General features: G+C 36.6%; 1 protein-coding gene across 1 annotated transcript in view; it reads left to right on the top strand.

Annotated features, from left to right (window-relative positions):
* Window positions 1-3,005, top strand: part of LOC112513514 (dolichyl-diphosphooligosaccharide--protein glycosyltransferase subunit 2-like) — a 16,242-nt gene extending 13,237 nt beyond the window's left edge. Inside the window, exons 18-20 of the mRNA XM_025119801.1 lie at window positions 73-297; window positions 1,751-1,873; window positions 2,724-3,005. Coding sequence (XP_024975569.1) covers window positions 73-297; window positions 1,751-1,873; window positions 2,724-2,840 — 465 coding nt within the window. The 3' untranslated portion in view covers window positions 2,841-3,005. The remainder of the gene's footprint in view (window positions 1-72; window positions 298-1,750; window positions 1,874-2,723) is intronic.
* Window positions 3,006-3,521: the final 516 nt, after the last annotated feature.

Genomic DNA, 3,521 nt, shown 5'->3' with positions numbered 1-3,521 from the left:
GGTTTTCTAGTGAATTCTATCTCATGTGCGTCGTCATTGACTCATTTCTTGGGTTTAATTTATGTCTTTTAGGAGAACTCTTTCTTACAACCTCTTGGTTRCATCGAATTGGATCTACCTTATGTACCTGAAAAGGCAACCCGCCCGCCTCCACAAGCTGTTGATCCTTACTCAAGATATGGCCCCAATCCAGAGATATCTCACATTTTCCGACCTCAGGAGAAGCGTCCTCMTCAAGAGCTCTCTCATGCTTTCTTGGGTCTCGTTTTTGTTCCGCTTCTTGCCTTTTTCTTCGGGGTAAGTTCTTTATCTGACATCTGCCCTTACTAAATTGGTAAACACAATTATTTGAGTTCATAGAGTCTTACAGCTTAAATTACATGTGATTGTTAAATTTTCGCATGCATATTCATATTACCACATGCATCCTGGTGAACCGTTGCTTTTGACTTTGACAGATCAACCTATTATTTTTCGAATTTAAATTTGACTTGTATCTGGCTTTCTTTTTCTCTTTTTTGGTATTGCTATTGCTTGCTCATATCTAGCTTTTCAAGTCTTAGCTTATATGTTTTTTTTTCACTTTCACACAATTCTTGCTGGCTGGGGTCTTCTTGGAAACAACCGCTCTACCCTTTAGGGTAGAGGTTACGTCTTTGTGTACCCCTTAGACCYTACCTCCTGGTGGGATATACCGGACCCGTTATAGTTTGGTTTTATAACCGTCTAACTTTTCAATAGCTCAATGTAGTGAAATATTGCTTCACTAATTGTTCTTTAACCAATTTTAGCATTAAAAATGTGACTCGTTTGATACTTGGAAGTCATATATATATGTGTGTGTGTGTGTGTAGAGAGAGGGGGAGGAGGTTCAAACGAGAAAAATAACAAAATGAAAGAACACGAAAACGGCAAAATCACGTGCAAAGTCACATGATTTTACTCTTAATGGTCAATGCAAGGGTGTGCGCGCAACGTGGCTCRCAACCTCAGGTTGCGGCCAAAGTTGCGTGAATCACATATGATTTTACATGTGATTTTCGTGTGAAATCACATGTGATTTGACCGTTTTTTTATTATCTTATTTAATTCTTGTTCTCACTTTCTCTCTATACACACACACACACATACACATACACACACAGACATATATATATATATATATATATATATATTACAGGAGGTAATTAATGTAGTTACCAAAGGTCCATTGGCCTAGCAGTATCTGGGTTACTAATAGACCCAACCTCCTAGGAGATCAAGGATTYAATCCTCACCAAGGGTGAGGGTGACTGTTTTGTGGTACACAATATTATATACTTAAAAGAAGTGATTAATATAGCTACTGTGTAATCCCTTCGTCCCAAAATAAGTGTCCACATTTTTATTTTCAGTTTTACCCTCAATTATAATGCACAAATATTTAAGAGTTGACGAGATGGAGAAATTCATTAATAGAATAATTATACATTTCTAAAACCGTGTGATTTTAATCAAGGGTAAAATTGTCATCCAGTTAATTAAAAAGTGTAACAATTGTATTTCTAAAACCGTTTATTCTTTATGGTGGACATTTATTTTGGAACGGAGGGAGTATGTTTCTTTTGACCATGTTGAAGACAACCACTTATCTGTTTCGACACTTTTTTAGTACAATACAACAGAGTACCATCCGAATTTCCATTAACTGTTGATTGCCAACTTATTGTCTTCGGAATTCAGCAACGRTTGCATGTTTTTCGATATACAGTTGTTGCGTCTTGGTGTGAACATGAAGAACTTCCCTACATCAACAGTACCCGCTACATTTGCCATCCTATTCCACGGTGGTATTGCAGCCGTTCTCATACTCTATGCGCTTTTCTGGTTAAAGGTACKTGTTCCTTATTTGACTTTTGGCTGCACAAGCCGTGGGTATTCTCGGAAAACAACCACTCTGCTCTTTGCGGTAGAGCTCAGGTCTGCGTGAGTGTTCATTGGTTGAATCCAATAGATTTAGTTGGATCTGTTTAGATCCAATTATCCATTGGATGTTGGATTTTGCCTTCCAATCCAATCCAGTAGATGATTGGATCGGATCGGTTATATCCACAGGATATTACTATTGGTTATCCATTGAATCAGATTGTCTATCGAGTCCATCTAATAATTTTAATCTAATTTTAAACAAATTAAATCCCCATTTCAACCAATTATTCATATACTTTCATAATTTCTTAAGAACCTTTTAATTGGATTGTAGTAGGACGAGTGATTGGATTTGATCGGTTCGGCTTTATTGGACGCTGATCTGTCATCCAAGAACCAACCGATCCAATTTAGATGTTGAAAGTTTGGATCTTGAGCCAATCCGATTACATTTGGATATCCAATCATGTTTGATCGGTTTTAATTGGATTGGTTGGKTCTAATCGGATTGGATAATTTTCTGCACATCCCTATCCCTATGCCTACRTATCATTCTATCCAAACCCTATTTTTGAGTGGGATTTACCGGCTCCTTTTGATTTGGAACAAAAATTAGGGACAAGAYAAAATTGGTAAATTACTAAACTACTCATGACAACTTAAARCCCTAAAACCTTTCATAATTCTTTCACCTGCCAATTTCACTCTCACCTTGGCCAATTCCGTCCAGTCCTGTCTRCGTACCAAATGCATTCTAACAGAACTAGTTCCAGTGTGGCTCTAATGCAACAATTATTTCTTGTTTGTGGTCACAGCTCGATCTTTTCACGACGTTGAAAACGTTGGGATTCGTGGGGATGTTCTTGTTGTTCGTGGGACATCGGACTCTTTCACACCTTGCTTCGACATCCGCRAAGGTGAAATCATCTTAGAAATACAACAAAACCAGAATGGTTGATTTGGGACTTTTGGTTTACATAGAAAGATTAGGGTATGGAAACTTGATTTTAGCAACAATTGTTGAATTATAGCGATGCGGTATTCGGATAATGCTGATTAATTAATTAAAGGAAGAGTTGGTATTTATTTTTTTGATAGATAATAATATTTGCKTATTATGTATTTATTTTAGGTCACATTTGTTAAATGAAAGGTTTAGGTCTTGTTTGTTTTTCATAAAAAGCTCTTTTCGGCTTCTTATGTCTGATTGGTTAAGAGGTATAGCGATTCAAGCTGTTTTTTTTTCCAATTTTTTTTGAAGTATATAATATTTATATACGGCAAATGCAACAAATAAACTCACACACCTTCCTCACCTATGATGAGGCTTGAACCCCTGACCTCCTAGAAGGCCGAAGGCTATAATACCGCTAGGCCAAAGGCCCTTTGGTTTTTTTTTTCTTCCTAATTTTTTAGAGACACCTATGTCTTATTTTCCTCTTATCTGATAAGAGTAAACCAACATCTTATTTGCCTCTTGCTGTCTTTAAATCCTCAACAACGGTGTTTTTCTATCGATTAATCTTAATCGATTATTTCTCTCAATCGATCCTTATCAAATCAATCCTCATCTCTCTCAATTAATGTATTTTAATAGGATTTAAATATGTTAG

This window comes from Cynara cardunculus, assembly GCF_001531365.2.
Source record: "Cynara cardunculus var. scolymus isolate 2C chromosome LG 5, CcrdV1, whole genome shotgun sequence".
Classification (NCBI taxonomy): Eukaryota; Viridiplantae; Streptophyta; class Magnoliopsida; order Asterales; family Asteraceae; genus Cynara; species Cynara cardunculus.
Note: the sequence above shows the minus strand (reverse complement) of the source record. Positions and strands in the feature narration are given on the sequence as shown.